Raw genomic sequence first — 18,515 nt, forward strand, 5'->3', positions numbered from 1 at the left:
TTATTTTAAGTCTATTTTCAAGTGACATTTTAGCATTTTTTTAGCATATTTCAAAATACTTTGGCATAATTTTGGCATAATCCAGATATTAGTCTAGCATTTTTTCAAAATCCGAGTTGGCAACTCTGGACACGCCAACATTCTATGATACCTGATCTATTGTGATTGTGACCTACCAGTCCAATTCATTATTTTCTCGTGTCTCGTATTCATTCTTGACAATCTTGACATAAACAATTACGTGAACTTCAGAACCACACATTGTTTTTTCTTTTTTACTAAGGTTCTCAACTTCTCACCCCACGACCCCCGTAGAGACCAATGGGTTGCGATACGATCCAAAGGTTGAAAATCACTGACATAAAATATAAAGTATAAAGTGATCACTGATCAATAATCATCATTTCATAACTACACATTTTTATTCCTATATATTTGACTACGAGTATACTCGCTACTACTAGTACTACTACAGTTGCCTCCAGAAACTCGCGAACTAAATTGACATGAGTTTGACAAATAAAATGATACCAGGAATAGCAAAGAAAAAATAGTCAGGGTATATGTCGATAAAATGATATCGATAAGTAAGATGCACATACTACCCATGTGATAATTATAAAGGGGTCACAAACGATTTCGATTTGTATGAATGTGACGAGAAAAGTGGTTGATTCAATTGTAAGATTGTGACGTTACCAATCAAATCAGGAGGTGCGGATGTGAAACTGACAAATTTCAATGTTAAGACGAAACAGGAGTTTTAAATATTTTAGGTAAATATACCCATCTCGTTAACGGAAGCGGCTCCTAAAACTAGTGCGATAAGGACAAGGTGAAAAATCCTGCGTAAAAATCTCAAAAATCGAGGTTTCGTACTCGACTGTTTTCTCCTCCAACACTTAACCAATCGTAACCAAATTTGGAAATCTAAATGATTATGAAATTATCTGTGCCGGACTGTTTTGTTTTTTTTGGCTAATTGATATCAGTTTTGAATACTACGCCTCTCATTGCGGCATAGTCAATGAGGCCATTTTGATGGCCATTTTTGAAGAGCTCTAGCGCCTTAATAAACAAGAATATCAAAAAAAGCAAAACCGTCCAACACAGATATTGACAATATTAATCTGTGTTGGAAAAATCAAATTGCTCTAGCATCAAAACCCACGGAGGAAATAGTCGAGTACGTTTTTATGGAGAAATGACCACTCCTGTCGGCTCTTAATATGCAGGTTTGGGGGCCAGTTGTTTATATCAAGAGCTCGCGGTTGTCGCTATAAATCTAAAAAATTGGTGATTTAATTTTATACAATGAGACCGGTACATGAGATTGATCGATAATTAAAGTTAGACCAAGAAAAGTCTGCAGCGATTTTAATAACCCACGCAGTGCAACTGTTATTTAATACGTCATAATTTCATAGAATTTTGACGTTTAAAATAATACTTGCACTGCGTGGGCTATTACTTTTTTTTGGTCTAACTGTATTTAAATTCTGACCTATTGTCAACTTGAATGTCCAGTTTAGGGACTGGTCTTCTTTACAATCGAAGCAATAGGGATCACCGAGACGATTTAATTTTTACGCCCACACCACACAAAATAAACGAGAAATCTTATCTTATTTCCCCATCTGGGTCGGCCTTATTCGTATTTTGAGCCAAAATCACTGTTTCTATGTTATCACCGCAAAATTGCACAATTTTCGAAATACCAAGTACCTAACATTTGTAAAATAATTTAAATTACTTAAAGATACATTTTAACTGACCGCGCAACAGTAGCGCCGCTAGCGGTGAATTCTCGCGATATTCTCTAATTCAAACTTTTTTGAAAATATCGATATGAACAGCACTGGCCAAACTGTGGTATCATTTGTGCATATTGACCTGTCAATTTAGTTCGCGAGATTCTGGAGGCAACCTTACTTGGCTAACAATACAAACAACAACAAACATATTATATATCTGACCATTAATAGCCCTTATTACCTCGTAATAAGATTCACAAATAGATAACCGTCAATGATGGTATGTAAGCGTCTCAGAATTTAGAATATTCTAATTTAACTCCAAACGTTTCTAATCTCCTGGTAGACAGAGAATGATAGTATGCGAGACGGCGATGTGTGTCTTCAACAAAGCATGTGTCCAATCAAAAATATGTAAACAGTTTTCTCCGTATCACAAAGACGTAAGGTGCAATATTGTTAACATAGTTTTGATGTCGACCGTCCTTTACGCACTTTCTTTGAGTGTGTAAGTCTGTTTCTTTTGGAAAACTGGTTGGGATGGGAGTTGTTTTGAAGAAGGGCGTATAGTTACAGGCGTCCATAAGCAACAATAGCCGCTTACCAGGCTGGACGTACCACTTGACTTGTAATTCTCACCAATTTGTATTCTGCCTGGGAACGGAAGACCAGCGCTGGTTTTTATAGGGTTTTTAAAGCTAGCTTTTGTTGTCACGAATACATCTTTACGTAATTTTGGTGCAGGTTCGATTCCCGTCGGCATCGCGGTGGCGCGGCAGCGAGTCGGCGACGCGGGCCTCCTAGCAGCTCTTTCGCAAAAAGACGCACAGCAACGCTTGCACGACCTCGGTAAGTACCTACCTAATTATAATTACCAAAGATACATATGATAAATAAAGTGTAATGAAAAAAACGTGCCACCGAAAATCAAGAAAAAATTATGCTTGAAACTCGAAAATATAGCGTTGGCTTGTGCTCGGATTGGCGACACCGTTTTGACATTTAACAATAACACATCAGCGATAGAACAAGGATCGAAGTCAAATGGCGTTCTAAAAGTTAATCCTGTGTCGAATCTAGACGAAAGATGGCAGTAAATTTACTGTGACTACAATATTTACTTTGACAATACTCCTCTATACTAAATTATCTTCGCTAATTTAGTATAGAGGAGTATTGTCAAAGTAAATTTTGTAGTCACAGTAAATTTACAAGCGCTGATGGCCTAGCGGTAAGAGCGTGCGACTTTCAATCCGAAGGTCGCGGGTTCAAACTCCGGCTCGTACCAATGAGTTTTTCGGAACTTATGTACGAAATATCATTGGATATTTGCCAGTCGCTTTTCGGTGAAGGAAAACATCGTGAGGAAACCGGACTAATCCCAATAAGACCTAGTTTCCCCTCTGGGTTGGAAGGTCAGATGGCAGTCGCTTTCGTAAAAACTAGTGCCTACGTCAAATCTTGGGATTAGTTGTCAAGCGGACCCCAGGCTCCCATGAGCCGTGGCAAAAATGCCGGGATAACGCCAGGAAGAAGAGACTAAATTATCTTCGCTAATTACTAATGAATCGTCGACCCAGGGCTTGGAACCGGTATTGAAATATCTGTTAATATCTTCGAGCAACACCGGCTTCCGACACGTCGGAAGGGAGGGGCCCAAGCGATATCTCACCGTACAAATCATTCTGCCATTTTTCGCGGGGGGAAGGTGCACACAGTCGCACTTCTCACACACTTACATACAAAATTCAATCAAGGGCCCTGCCGCGAACCACGTTCGACGTGTTGCCTCTCTATGGCACTTGTAAATTCATACGTAAGTGTGACAGGGAGGCAACACGTCGAACGTGGTTCGCGGTAGGCCCTCTGTAATGACGACACAAATACATAGAAAATGACACACGTCAAAGACAAATCTTGCAAACCTCGATCTCTTTTTGTGTACGGACGAGTGACTAGTGTCACAACACGCACACTAACACATTTTCGTTGAAGTATGTCATTGTATTCTGAGAGATGAGAAGTCGGATTTGTCGCTCGACCGATCCGCAATTTGTACTGAGCGAGCAAAATCGATAAATCCAACAATTACTTGAGACTAAAATATAATAATTGTATTTAAATGTAATTAAACGTATGATATGTAAAAAAAATATTACATGTGAAATGTAACACTTTCTTTTTATAAATTTGATGTCCCCGACCTCTTTTTATAACAAAAAACCGAGCAAACACGCATTTTTGTGCAGCAGTGTTCACGCGCGCGTCTGGACTCGGTCTAGTGAAAAATCCAAGTGCAACTAGTTTTATTACCCGCGCTAGATTAGATTGACGCGCTAATCTTGTACCTCGGCAGAGGGGAAATAGTGCGAATGCCGCCTCCCTTCCGTGTTGCTCGAAGGTTAATATCGTTCCAAAACCGTTATATTATTTCGTTCATTAAAAAACCGGTTAATTGATGGAACGCGAACTAACAAATTACGTTCTCTCTCCTAACCGGTAAGAAGAGGGAACGGAACTTTATGGTTCGCAGGGAACGATAATACCGGTTACTCTTGGCTTTCGGAGACAACGCGTTGTCATACGTGAAAGAGATAGCAATACTTACTCGTTCTATCTCGCTTCGATATTATCAATTTAACCGGGTAATTTCGTTCCTCAAGAACTAAATGAGAACGTATATGGCATAAACCGTTATCTCAAAAGAACAGTCCTTTAACCGGTAACGCAAACGGAAACGAAATCCTTTTCGTTCCCGGGCGAATGAACGAAACCGGTTTGACTAATAAGAACGGTTTCCGAGCCGTGCGTCGACCACCGTATTTAGGAATCTAGAATCGTGAATCAAGTCATCAATTCTAAATAATAATTTTATTAAAATTAATAAGTAATAGCGTCAAATTCCTAATTACCTTTAATCTTAGAGCATTTAATAACCGGAGTCGCCTTTAAGACCTTACCCCTCTGTCGAAAACCTCGGACAATTGTGCAAACTTTTATATGGACTGATGTTCATCTGACATGGCTATTTGTACGTTACGTACAAATACTGTAGGTATACTTTTGACGTGACGTGCCCCTCCTCCGCAGAAATCGGCAGACTTGTACAGAAAATGACAGCCAAGGCGTTTCCAGTTAATAAATGCTCTAAACCTTTAATCTTTGTTCCGCGTTTAACTTCCTACACTTTTACAATTTACTTCCATAACAATAAAAGATAAAGTAATAGCGTCCTAAAAACTCAACTTATTGTTAGACCTTACATACATGTTATGTGTAAGGAATCTAAATGTACTTATACAATATTGTATTGTAAATATTGTAATATGTAGGTATTTTCTTTCGTCGTTCGACATTCGTCCTGTGGTTTAGAAAATGGCTGCCATATTTCCGAAACATACGATATTACGCTTTTATGTTTTGCCTAACACAACACATTAACATATTATGTTATTCTACGATCGCATAGCTCCTTCACTGTTCTGTGAGCCTGGTACTTGACTGATATTTTGTTCCGTTAGCGTCGCTCGATACGTTTGATACGCTACCTGGCTACGTATTCCATTCACCATACAAGGCGAGTCTTAATATTAGTAAAAACCAGTCTTGCCTGACCTGGAGATGTATAACAAAATACACGTCATTGTCAAAGGATTTATAATGGTTGATGAAAGTATTAGATTAAAAAGTGTTTTGTAAGCGTTGGAAATAATAATACTGTACACATATAAAGTAGGTATGATTCTAGCACGCACAAAACTCGTGTCGCTGTTATGCTATATCTCTCTATAGATTCTGCTAGCCTAGTACCACTATGTATTTACTACGATGCGCTTGATAGAAAAAAAAGTATATTGAAAAGGTACGGCAAAAATTTATGAATTGGGACATACAGGATGATTTGTTTATCGTTCCAAATTTTAATAGCACTTTTTTTCGTTTCATATTTAAATATCATTTTACATGTTGACTTATCGAGTGTTCTATACGAAAATCGGCTTTCGAAATGGTAAATCAGTAGTGTTTATGTTAAATTGATTGCGGGTTCGTAACGAAATCGTGGTTATCGCCTCGGTCACGCGACGTGAAATATGAACGTTGAGTCAATACGTATACCTACTGAGATTCTAGTTTCCTGTTCGATTTTTCCATATTAATCGCGGTTTATAGCGATGTTTTACCCGTCGTGTCGAATGACAGTTAATTTTTATTTGGAGTAGCTGTCAATGTATAAAGAAATTTTTTGGAAGCGTAGCACATTGATTTATTTATAAACGAAACATTTATGATTTAAGTTATAAGAACACGGTATTAGATTGAAATTTTGTTTTATAAATTCTAGGTTTAATCTTGATCGTAACCCATTTTGATTATCAGAACCAATGTATGCTATCGGCGATAATGATAAAGATAAATACCTATTTATCAAATGATAATTTCTTTGATTAACATTATGTGTAAAATGTGCAATAAATATAGGTTTTATTTCAGAAAGTATTAAATTTACATATGTATCAAAATTGCTAATAGATGCCATGCCTCATTTGGCGTCGTTTAGTACCTATCTCTGCTGGATGCGGTAATCCGGAGGCTCAACGCGAAATTAGACATTAGATCTCCCTCTAGTTTATATCAAGGGCGCTGGTTGCCAGCCGACAGCCAAGGGCAGGCAAGTGGATGTAAATACATTACAATTTTAATTCAGACATGCTCCGAGACTAAAATCTAGGTTACGCTCTTAGTGCTTGGACCAGTATTGCATTTTTGCTACAATAACTTTAAATTTTTAGTTGTTCTAGCACTTAGTCTCATGCTGAAATATTGGTACGAGTAAATTAGACTGTAAGATGTCGCAGCCGCTTACAGTAAGGATAGTGAGTAGTGCGTTTTTGAACGGCAATGGTTTGCGAATGATTAGCCAAGATAACAATCGTACAAAAAATGTAAAAAAAATACCGGCATGACAAATACATACTACGAAAAGTCATGTGACTCTTTCATCATCATCATAATGTTTGTAATATGAATTGGTTCTCATACACTGCGAGTAATGTCAAATAAATATCAAATTGAGAATTTTAAAGTTTGATTGCTGGCGAAGCGTCAGAATAGGTAAGTTTAAAATATAACTAAAGCCATGAAACAGTCATTTATATCTATGTATGCGGATGGCATGGTTTGGTTTGCGGTTTTCCTACATGCGGGTAATTTCCATTGGACCCGCTGTATATTCAACTATGCATACATATGTGGCTTTTTAGCAAGTGCAATAAGGAACTTTTCATGTGAAATTCCAACAGAAATTCTGACAGAATCGTCCATTGCACATGAAGCATAAGGACACTTCTCAGATGGAAAGCCACATATACCTGTACTACATTTAGTAGGAAATCAAATCTTTTGAACCAATTTGTTATCAAGCAGATATGTCTGCGAGCGATACTATTACTAATTGTATATTAAATATATTTATTAAACTCAAACATTGAACTAAATGTAAGACTTCTACGTATTCACTAATTTATAAAAACCGAGTCGAGCCTAAAAGACAAGGACTCGAAGAATTCTAAAATACCCACATACACAACACATGTGTAACCAATTGTGGGACTCGTACAACCCATAATCTCAAGCAGGATTATATTGCAATGGCAGCCACTTTAGATAAGATATTGTGAACGCCGTCGTTTTACTAAGGGATTCCCTGTTGTTTACCAAATCATTTTTTGTACCTTATACTTACCTATAGTTCGTTTTTTTTAGCATTAGAAATGAGGTAAACAATCTTGATGTGTCTTTTAATTGAAAAACACATTTTAAAAATAAGTTACGGCAAATATGTAACAATTATGAATCTAATACGATCATTTATATTCTTCTGCTTTCATAAGTAATAGTTTTTGATTTTTAAAAAGCGTTTTTCAATTAAAAGACCTGTCAAAATCGCTTACCTTCTTGCAAGTTCTTTCTAATGCTAAAAAAAACGAACTATAAAGTGCCAACGTTATTTAATTATCCAGCCGTTTTTCGTATGGTTCCGTATCTTTAACGATACTAAAACAGTAACAAACCAAAAATCTTTGCGGCATTTTCGCCCTTTTATTGACAGTTGATTTTTTTTAGCTAAATCACCCAAAAAAGGCTTAGTTGATCGAGCACTGTGAAATTTAAATGTTTTCTCTTTATTCTTGAGTCTCAACTGTCTCAAGTAATTTTATTAAAAACAGAATTATTGTTTCTACGAGCAAAAAAATATTTGGACCTGTAATGAAATCGTTCAGTCGGGTGAAATCACCCTGTATGTTACAGTGAATTTATGCGCGCGAGGCTTAGGACAGGGGACAGTTTTTGTGAAACCGAGTTATTTATAGCTCCGCCTCATATTTATAGGCTAAAATACTGTAAGTCTGGGCACGGAATTTAGCGTGATGTGATGATGAAATATAATGTCGTTTTTTACCCGCTTTTACATAGTGAGAACTATTTTACAAAAATACGGAATTTATGCACTAATTAGCATAATTTCCGTATTTTTGTACATAGAGTCTGTCTAAGCTAATTTTGCACGACTTGTACAGTCTCCATCAGATATAAAGGTTCGATTGAGGTGCTCAAAAATATCTGAACACGCACTCTAGAAGCGTGTTCAGATATTTGTGAGCACTGGTCGCTCCGATATTTCTGATGGCGTCTGTACAGAACAAAGTGAGATGAGAAATATGACGTTCTCATTGAACGTCATATTTTCATAGACATTAAAATGAATGGTATTGTTACACTTTATTATTGCCATGCAAATTTAAGTTGGTCAGATCCATGGACCTAGAATTATAACTCTATGGTCTGATCAATTATTTGATCAAATATGTAATTTAAATTCGGGTTTTACATGATATGACTAAGGAGAAATCGACTGGAAAAATTGAGTTTTTTTTTTTAATTTTCTCAGACTGAATTTAAGCGCACGTAGACAAAATGAACTGGACTGGAACTGGGCTATAACCGCGAAAATCGAAGTTCGTAAATTGCGGGCATTTTTCTCTGTCACTCTTATTACGCCTTCATTGGAGTAAAAGAGAAAGATCCCCGCAATTTGCGAATTTCGGTTTTCGCGGTAGCCGCTGTAGACCTAAGTTTTAACAAGTAATAGGTGCTTTAATATACCATAGCAAGTTAAAAAGTTGCAACACTCAACATGTGAAAGAAAACCTATAAGTATGTATTTACTTGCAACGCCTTTGTACCAAGATTTACGACACCGAAGCGCGCTCACATCCGACAATTATATGCAAATTCGACACACCACTCACAGAACTTGCTCACTAGATGGCGTATGCTATTTATGCTAAACGATTCGCGAAGTGTAAGTTAGCTTCAAATGCTTCAAGGCTAACTTACAATTAATAGAGCTAAGATAGGTAGGGGTACAGTCGCCATCAGATACATCGGAGCGGCCAAGGTGTTCACAATATCTGAACAAGCACTCTAACGCTTTGACAATAGCATGTTCAGATATTTGTGACCTTGGCCGCTCCTATATATCTGATGGCGAGTGTACGTAGGTAGGTACATTACATACTTTAATAGTAAAAAAAGCTAATTTTCTAGTCTGCAACACCCCAGTCATAGCATAGTGATTATTTGATTATCAACAATATGTACTAACTTAAAAAAAGGCCACGTACACAGGGTCATTTTCGCCATCATCATGGGCGGGACAGGGACAGCAATATACTTAATTAGTTAATTACGCACGTGCGACATAGAGATAGGCACATACGGGAGAGGTGAATGTACGATATTCCTCGTATTAGGATTAGGCCAAGCACGCACTACAATTTTTTTCGTGTGATAATTTTGTACAAGTATAAACAAACTTAGTTTCAGGGATTTGGAATGTAACAGGGAGTGTGTGTAAAAGGCTTGAAATATGCAAAATGGCGTACATTGCGACTTAGTTCTTTTATACAAGTAAAAAAGCACACGTAACAACGTGTTGTGACCTAGAGTACCTAGACTGACCCTCAACGTACACACGCATGCAGGGAGGATGCATATACGTGTAGTCTCGGGGAGGTAGTCTACCATACCTCCTACACTCACCTCCAGCATATCCATGGTACCCTAGTACCTTAACATGAATGTGTATGTTCATTTACAGTTAAAGTCGACACGGACAAACCTTTAAAAATATGTGTACATCATACCTTGTTGCCTAGACATTAAGGTAACTTTTGGCCCTTTATCCGTTTTATATTTTAGAATGGTTTATTGATTATTCATTTTTATTGTTATCAGGATATTTTGATATTATCTTTTGCATTGTTCGCAGTTAGATGATTTCGTTAACTGTATTGTGATTTATTGAAGTTAATTACAGGATTCGTTAAGTATTTTTGTGTGGTTTTTAATTATGTAAATCACACTGTACGCATTGTTGGACATAGTGTTTTTTTTCTACTATTGTTTACATAAATTAAACTATGGACTCATGAATATGCATTTTATTCACTTTGAGGGGATAAAAAATATCACATCGGACAAGCATGCAATATAATTAACAAAATGTCGTCAATGCTACGTGTTACGTAATGTCTTACCTTTTTTGGTCTTTTACAAAAAAAAATCATCATTTTATTATGATATTACTTCGATGCGGTCATATTTCTCGATAATCACTTCGCAGGAGGAATAAAAAATATTAATTAATTCCCAATGTTAATTAATTCCTAGCATTGCGGGTGCGAATGCGAATCATACACCGTGGGTCTGCAGTAGGTACCTTAATGTTGTATCTATGTACATAAAATGGTTACAGTTCGGCCGAATTATGCGGTAAAATGCCGAATATTCCACAATTTTTTATATCAATTTTGTTTTGTTGCAACACTGCAAAATGTACGCTCCTCCAGAATTTATCAAGTAGGTACCTACTGTTGTCCAAGTTACGGTTTTCCGACGCTGTCATTAAAAGACACGTTGAATCCATAAAATGTTTTTATTTGTATTTATTTGGTTCGTAAATCTTTTTTTAGCCTTATGACCTGTTTATCTTAGGAGATTGACATTGATGCCGAATTCCGAAATAATTATCGAATATTTTGCTCAAACTCTAGTTCAGATCTCGCCACACGTTACCAAACTTTTGGTGCGTTGTCTGAATATACAACCTAGAACCTAGGTACCTACATTACAAGGGTAGCTTGATCTACTACGTTATTACGAACAATCAATTACTGGCAGGTGCTCATTATGTATAACCACAATATTCACTCACTTTTGTTATACTTTATTACAAACACATAAGAGTTCATTATTGGATAGTTAGTGCTGTTTTTCATTGTACAATGTTAATTGACGATACGTATACCTTAATGAAAGGACTTAAGGTTCATGATTGGTCAATTGTTGTTGAACCGGCTTATCTTGGCTGTGTTGTGGTCTAGCCTAGGGGCTTTAAGACAGGCATGCAATCTTGTACGTTGTATACGGTTTGGTGAATGGAATATGCAACAGTGTAAAGGAAAATTAATAATAATTACATCCTGTGAACTTGCATACTTACTCGTAAAGCAATAGAGGAATTCTGTTAGGAGGAATCAGATCCTCCATACAAAAGATTCTCATTCTCCTAAAGCGTTGAAACAGTGCGTCTCAGTTTAAAAAATACGAAAAATATATTATGTATTTCTTTTTTGCAAACTTAACATATTGTAAGTGTTATCAAATTAAATAAAACTACAGATATCGATTTTTATGGACTTATCGATAAAAAATGACGTCCTCTTCCTCGGGAGTTCCGCTTATTGTTGATATCGTAGCGCGGTTCGGAAACAGCGGGCGATAGTGCCGTTTGCTTTTTAGTTAGGTAGGTACCTACGGTCGAGTTCACAAACATCTTTACAAGCCAACCTTCTAAAAATATATATATACATGACCAGTTAGTGTTTCAGAGCGATAACAATGTTAAAATGAGAAATCAATTTGTAAAGTTCGAATGACGCTCTGGGTATTAATCAGAACTCCAAAGATTTATGAAGTGTAAATTGCATACAACATCGATTCATGAATAAAGTTATTAATACGAAATGTCCATCTGCCTGATAAGGTTTAAAAAAGATGACTTCATTCGTCCATTTATTATTCAGAACATGTTGGAGTATTTTCGTACTTAACTCATATCAAAATAAAATATGGAATTTAATTTAAACTTAAATACGCGCAAAATATGATTATGGTTTGTTTGAACCAAAAATACACGTCATACAAAATTTTATCGCAAATTATTCGCAAATTCATCTAACAGGTGCATTCGGAATAGGTCCGTCATATTAAAATAAAAGTGCAGTTTTAAACAAATGGGTTAATTAAGCTTTCTCCCTCTGGCGCTTGCGTTAGGGCGGGACAGCTGCAGTTTTATTAGGCCGGCTTTGAGCATCGCGAAAGCGAACGCATTGAGAATTTCTCAACGACCTATTATGAACCTAACAGTCGTTGCAACAGCGTTCATTTTTAGTCAAATCGTGTTATTTTTTGCAAAAACGCAAGAGTATTCCAGTGGCTTATTCAGAAGTATAACGTACCAATATAGTGCGATCTCCGTGTGCGCAAAGTTGTCAAGTATCTCAAGGCCATGTAATCCTGGTTTATCGAGAACTCAATTTTTCTTCGTTCTCGACCAATGAAAACACCTCCAGCACCAATTACATGCTAATCAGAGTTTACAATTACAATAAATTGTGGTGCTTTTAACGGCTTCATGAATTTACAAACGGTAAAAAACGCGGTTATTGTAGGTTTTTATGAACACGGTGTATAGTGCTGCTTTCGTAAATGCTTGGGATCGCTTTTGAAAATACTTAATATTGTATATTGTACATAATACTTTCCTATATGTATAGATAAGGTTAGGTCATTCATTTACGTGCTGGACTTGATCTTAACATTCTTAATCTCAACCGTTCATAAGGATGTCAAAAATTAATCAAAATTGGACTTCACCATTTTTAATTAAAGTCCAAATTATGGTGGTAAATATATGCCCCCTGCCCTATTAAGGGTTAACTAATGTTATTACTTACGCTACGTCTTACGTAGGCGAACAACGCGCGAACGCGGCGCGGCGCGGCGCGGCGAAATCAATCCTTTGATGCCCATAGAAGTGTCCTACGTAAGCGATCTCGTTGCGAACGCGGTGCGGCGCGATTTGCACGCGAATGTCAGGCGGCGCCGCGCCGCGTTCGCGCGTTGTTCGCCTACGTAAGACGTAGCGTAACGCTACGTCTTACGTAGGCGAACAACGCGCGAACGCGGCGCGGCGCCGCGCCGCCTGACATTCGCGTGCAAATCGCGCCGCACCGCGTTCGCAACGAGATCGCTTACGTAGGACACTTCTATGGGCATCAAAGGATTGATTTCGCCGCGCCGCGCCGCGCCGCGCCGCGTTCGCGCGTTGTTCGCCTACGTAAGACGTAGCGTTACTCTTACTTGATAGGAGATAGGTACTAATACATTTTTATTTCCTACCAGAGGCCCTCTCCCCTTGATCTGCCCGGAGGGTCTTTCTTCAAAAAATTTAATAAAAAAGAAAAAATAGGTTGGTATTTAACTTAACTATATAACTGATTCGGTCAAATTGTGTTTTTTGAAAAACTAATTATAGCCAGCATTCTATGAATGTAGTATGATACCTTTGGGTATGGTGCTTTACGCAGGCTAGCGTCCCGTCCCCTCCCCCTGACGCAACCCCCCCCCTTTTAGTATAAATATGTCCCGGTTGGGAGTTTTTTTTGTTTTTTGGGGAAAGTATACAATATAGGAAAAAAGTGTCAATGAAAGAAATGTTTCCTATTAAATTCTAAACAAAAAAGGTTATATTAATTTTTTTGATACGACGCACCATATTCATGTTATGGCTAGATGAACTTCGACAAAATTTAACCGTTGAAAAACTTGCAGAAGATCAATATAACATAGTACGTGATAGTACTAAAAGAAATCATACAGGACAATAACCTTGCAAGCTTATTTTCCGTATAAGATTTTTTTCAGTACTATCACGTACTAACTTATAATGAACTTCTTACTTGAATACATGAATATGGTGACTAAAAAGTTGTATATAACCTTTTTTGTTTAAAATTTATTAAGGATTATTTCTTACCTTGACACTTATTTCCTAACTCTAATACTTTTCTCAAAAATAAAAAAAAACCGTACACCGGGACATATTTTATGCTAAAAGGGGGGGTTGCGTCAGGGGTAGGGGGAGGGACGCTAGTGTGCATAAAGCACCACACCCAAAGGTATCATACTACATTCATAGAATGCTGGCTATAATTAGTTTTTCTTGCCCATACATTAGAATATAATTTAACCGAATCAAACCTACAACTAGGTAACATAAATCATCATTTCAATACGCTGATGTTTTTTTATCCTTCCTAATTTTAGATGAATTTCCATTATAGATGAATTGTCACATTAGTAATTGTACATGCAAAGTACCAGGAGCGCAGAGATTTGCAAGTATTAGTTGTAGACGTTGTAGTGGATAGTGGACTCAACACTAATAGTCACTAATAAATACACACGTTATCTAAATTAGCGTACCGAATGGGATGCTATTTTACCGATTATCTTTTACGTCAATAATAAAATTATAGTGCGTCAAGCAAATCTTGTCAGTAGCAATGTAAAGCAAACTAAAGTAGGGCAACACTCAAAGAGTAGTATTGCGCTAAGAAAAGCAGCAATGTACAATGTACATCGAACCAAAACTTTTTTTTCCGCTGAGCGCGCCCTGTTACGTAAGTACGTCAATTCAAATTGTCACTCGTGGATTCTCTATTGAAAATGTTTGAAATTGTTATTAAATGGCATTTAAATGGTATGACGGACAATTTAAAAGCGGTGTGTGGTGAATTTGAAGATCTCAAAATAAAATTAGAAGTGGAATATGCCGTTAAACAAGAATGTAATGAATAAAATCATTGCTTCAGCAGGTAGATGTCCTATTGGATTTTAATATTTATATCTTGGAACTGTAGGGATTGTAGGCACCTTATCTTTGATTAAGCTCAATTTTATTTAATATATTGGTATTTAATGGCGACACAGCAGAAATATCTCTGGAAATAGAATCGATTCCGAATGTAAACAAAGATGATGGCTGTCATTCGCGATCCACATTCCACAGATAAAACACAGATGACACGCGATTTTCGTATTATTCGAACACAGTGTTGCTAACCCGCGACTTTTCAAATTTGCCGCCGTTTGCTACTGACAAGATTTGCTTGACGCAGTATACTTTGTTATGGTATTTGGACAGTTTTTTTTCATCATACATATTAAATTGATAATACTATTACTTTGTTGTAAGTACCTATGCAATTTTCCGTTGATTTACGAAAATATCTACCATACGTTTTCGTAACCCAAAGACAGATTTTTTTAGAACATTAAATTGCGCTTTATAGTTTATATTTTACACTTACAAAATAGGGAACTCTATTTATCCAGCAAAATTTATCGAAATTGACACCAATAAAAATTGGTTTCTATTCTTTTTTTTGAACGCTTCAATGTTCAAGATAAAAGATACATTATATTACAGGTGACTTTACAATTAGTACATGTTTATTGCAATCTAAATAACGTCTCAATAATTAATAGCCAACGGCCAATAGTAACTATTATTGTCAATAAACTGTTTGTCTAATTATTCATAATAATTACAATAAATTCAACGCTATATAAACATACTGCTCGGTATTTATGCTTGCCTGGTACTAGTTATATACGTGTTATAAATATATAAAGTAGTATATTGTTTAGAATTCATAGTAGTAAGTTAATATAACTCGTAGTGCCGAGTACTACATATTAGTTACACATTACTTAGGTGTTTTCAGTATTTTGTTTCTTATGTATAATTTTAGATTTAAGTTGTACTGCAGTGCCCTACAGCGTGTCATAGTTGAACAAATATAAAATGTAACATCCGTAATTTTACCTATGAAAGCAATAAACATACCCAAAATAGCTTTTGTACAATATTCTTTCGCTCACTGTGGGATATACTTATATATTATATGTACTAAATGCCTGTACTGCAATAATATATGTACCTATGTTACTCTTCAAATTCCGTATGGCTCTACATATAAGATCGTTTCAGATATTTTTGCGGCTTTCGTTGCGTATCGGCCTCCAGTCACCAAAACCCTTTGTCTATCTAAACTAAACAGCAATGCATGAATCGTCTGCAATAGCAAAGGCCTGTGAATCCTGTGATGATGATGACGAACTAAGTACTGGATTTGTATAATTTTGTGTAGGTAATTTTAGCAACGTCGTAACGGCAGCATGTAGCTACAATCTAGCAGCATCACACATATGCAAAACTCTGTTACATATGTATGTATATTACGCATTGCATGATTTGCATGGATCAATAGGGGGCGAGCGTGCACCACTAATGACGTCATTACTTTGATCATTCACGCTAACATCATTGCAATGCCTAGGTGTCCATGTCATAGGTATAGTTCACAACTGCGACGCTAACTATAATGAACAACTTGTATTCCTTCCAGGGGTCGGCAAACTGCGGCTCTTTGGAGGTACAATTGCGGCTCTTTAAGTCACACAAAAATAAATAACACTTGAGAGTTTTTAGACCACTGAAAACAACATTTGTGGTTCTTTGAGCTACATATTTCTGCAGCATGTGGCTCTTTTTCTAAAAAGTTTTCCGATCCCTGAGTGAAGGCATCAACACCGCGAAAAACAATATAGGTACCTAATGGTTGTCCTATACATGTCCTGATGTATCAATCAAGTAAAATGTCATAGTATATAAAATAAATCATTCACTTCGCATCGTATAGAGAAAAGTCATGGTAATTCTCATTAAAAAAAAAAAACAAATTATGAAAATATTTAAGTGTGTTTTTGATAGGTCATTTGTATCTTTTGCCTCAACACGCGTTCTTGACGCTACTCGTATGAGCATGACACAACATCGACAGCTCACGAACACTTTACTTCTTATCTTGGCTTTCAAAATATAAAAAACAGTTTACAGGTTTACTGCTAAGTTAAGGGTTGAAAGTTATACAAAAAGCTTTAAAGAGTACTTAACTGCTTCTTGACATGTTAAGTCTCAACTTGGCGGATATGAGAAAGTTGATAACTTATACGTGTTCTTCTTGGAGCTGTTGCGTTCCCTTCAGTTAAAGTTATAAATATGTAAAAAACAATTTTAATCCTTATTTCAACGGATCAAGGTGGAGAAAGAATATTTATGAAGTTGCCTGCACAATCCCATGAATTAAAACGTAGATGGCCGCTGCGCTCTACATATCGAGTACCTATAGCTGCATAATATCATTCGAATATGCAAGAGCGTTAGAAAGGGAGATAACGACTTTTGAATTTTCGATTTATTAGAGCAGGGAACGGGCATAGGTATTATTCACAAGAAGAAACAACCGTATTAGAAATCATCAGATTTAGGAACCGCGAAGAGCCACAGTGTTAATCTTTGAAGCGACTTCAAGAGCCGCGGTTTTAGTACACAAATTTAGAAACGCAATGTGAAGTTTTGCCCGCCAGACACTATCAGACAGATCTGACGGCTAGATCTGGGTGTGTATGCCTGGCTTAAGAACCGATATTTTAGTAACGCCCGATACGAGCGGAATCTCCGCCGCGCCGTCACAAACATTTGGCGAGCTTCCCGCCAGGGTTGCCAACGTTGACAAATATATGTTATATTGAATATTATTTATTTTGATAAGGTTTGAATAAAATATAAGCTTATTGCTGCGAGCACTTAGGTCCTCACACTATAAATACTATTGTAAACGAGGTATTCACTCGTACCATATTTTCGCGAGCTCCCGATATTTTGAGACAGTTGCACGTGCCATCTTAAAGAAATCTGAATGACGTGCTGCGAGTTTAATTCTACCCACAAAATTCATTGATACTGGAATCGCATGCAATATGTCAAATTCAAGTGAAAGTGCAAAAGTAAGAATTCACCTAATAGACTTGCAAGCGAGTAGATAATTTCATCAAACACCAATCTATAGTATATCAAAACCGCAAACTGCCATCCCTGCGTATGAAATCTCCCCCGCTTGACGACCCCTGCCCTCAGTGCCGAGTGACGCATCCACTGCCTACAGGATTCTACTCCCCTAGTGCCTGGAACTTTTCTGTCCCCACCGTTCTGTGTACGGTACGGAATTTCTATTTTGCGCAATTTCTTCTAGCCACCGACCGTCGTCCCCTGAGGATGTAATCTCCGCTTGGCGACCCCTACCCTCAGTGTCGAGTCTGTCGACACTGTCGACTGACACATCCACTGCCTGCAGGATTCTTCGCCTCTGGTACGCGTGACGATTGTCTCCGACAACTTCGAAACCGCCATTTCTAAAAATGTGAGGATGATGTAATTTTCCCTGTCCTTACTGCTCTCGGGATTCTGTGAAAGTTCAAAAACTCGATGGCTTCCCAGATATTTCATTCCTATTACCGTTCCAAACACGTGTTCATGAAATTCTTCGAACCCGGTGCCTGTGATGTATTACTATACTATAGAACGGAATTCAGTTTCCTCGTTTTGGCAAACATTTCTTGTCACCTTGGCTATAGGCACCTTAATACACCTGATGCTCTCTTATCTCTATATATATTAATATACATATTATATAATATGTATAATACAATTAATATCTGTACAACTTG

The 18,515-nt window shown here is 37.0% G+C and overlaps 1 protein-coding gene across 1 annotated transcript in view; it reads left to right on the top strand.

Annotated features, from left to right (window-relative positions):
• Positions 1 to 18,515, top strand: part of LOC134667539 (protein winged eye) — a 154,766-nt gene that overhangs the window by 88,870 nt on the left and 47,381 nt on the right. Inside the window, exon 7 of the mRNA XM_063524962.1 lies at positions 2,499 to 2,603. Coding sequence (XP_063381032.1) covers positions 2,499 to 2,603 — 105 coding nt within the window. The remainder of the gene's footprint in view (positions 1 to 2,498; positions 2,604 to 18,515) is intronic.

This window comes from Cydia fagiglandana, chromosome 9, assembly GCF_963556715.1.
Source record: "Cydia fagiglandana chromosome 9, ilCydFagi1.1, whole genome shotgun sequence".
Taxonomy (NCBI): domain Eukaryota; kingdom Metazoa; phylum Arthropoda; class Insecta; order Lepidoptera; family Tortricidae; genus Cydia; species Cydia fagiglandana.